Raw genomic sequence first — 1,185 nt, forward strand, 5'->3', positions numbered from 1 at the left:
ACAGGTATTTCGTGTATTATTTTAGTAACTATATTTAATTTTTGTGAGCGTTTCAAGTGTACAAACGTATTTTGGATCTAATCTATAAATTCTTTTACTAAATGTGTACATGCGATACATTATTTAGTCAAAATATTAATGAGTGTGACTTGGCGTTTCATGTTTTAATATCGTTTCTCTATCTTACCTCTGAGAAAAAAAAAATGTATTTGCTAAAATGCTATAGAAAATATCGTTTCTCATTTTCTTAATGAGAAAAATACAAATAATCAACGAAAACGTAATTCTAGAGAGAAGAAATCGTGTATGCCATGAAACTAGTCTAACAACAGAAAGAAAACGAAAAAAACAAATTAAAACATTAAAAACGATGCTTTCCACAAGACTATTTCTTCTTTCTTTCTTCTTAATCGTCTTTAATTAATCAAAATCTCACGCCACTGTTGCCATACCCCCCAAACAATAGCAAAACTCCAGAGAGGCTTACAACTCCGCCAGACGAGGACGGAATCGCTCACAAGAGGGAAGCCCAGAGGAGCACGAGAGGAACCAGAGCATGGGCAGTGGCGGAGAGGCTGTTCGCGGCCGAGATCTGACTCTGCGACTCGTGAATCTTCTTGGTTCTTTCCATAAAGTCGGAGGAGAAGTCAGAATACCCTGCAGCATTCTTGGCAGAGGCTCGGAGGACATAGAGCGTGTCCCCGGCCAGGCTGTTGATGACGTATGGCTCGCCTGGAAGGGGGACACAGAAAACGTTAGCTCGTCGAGGGGTAACTTGTGGTTATTGGTCGAGGCTGGTCTGTTGCTCTTCTGTTGGACCGAATTTTGGTCTTTGTGAGTTGATTCAAGGATGGAATACGTTGCGGAAAAATAATTCAAAGGGTTTAGATGTTGGTTGGAGTAAGTTAGGCGTTAAGAGATGATAGGTAACTCAGTTGTTCGGAAAAAGGTTATTAAAGAAAATGGTTCATACTGTTATTTGTGAGAGAAAACGGGAAAAATCTATTACAGGGGTACCTTAGGTAACTGTTTGGCGAATCTAAAGAGAAGCGTATAATACTGAATAGCTAAGAGATACGTTACAAACACAACGCGCATATAGGAATAACGTGGATGTATGAAAGAAAAAGGGAATGGATGGAGTTTAATGGAAGAGAAAATAGGATGGAATATTTTAACGCAAGG

The 1,185-nt window shown here is 39.2% G+C and overlaps 1 protein-coding gene across 1 annotated transcript in view; it reads right to left on the reverse strand.

Moving 5' to 3' along the window:
- Positions 1–12: 12 nt before the first annotated feature.
- LOC119588091 (neural cell adhesion molecule 1-like) overlaps positions 13–1,185 on the reverse strand; it is an 85,634-nt gene continuing 84,461 nt past the window's right edge. The window contains exon 11 of the mRNA XM_037936800.1: positions 13–732. Coding sequence (XP_037792728.1) covers positions 515–732 — 218 coding nt within the window. The 3' untranslated portion in view covers positions 13–514. The remainder of the gene's footprint in view (positions 733–1,185) is intronic.

Source organism: Penaeus monodon, chromosome 23, assembly GCF_015228065.2.
Source record: "Penaeus monodon isolate SGIC_2016 chromosome 23, NSTDA_Pmon_1, whole genome shotgun sequence".
NCBI lineage: Eukaryota > Metazoa > Arthropoda > Malacostraca > Decapoda > Penaeidae > Penaeus > Penaeus monodon.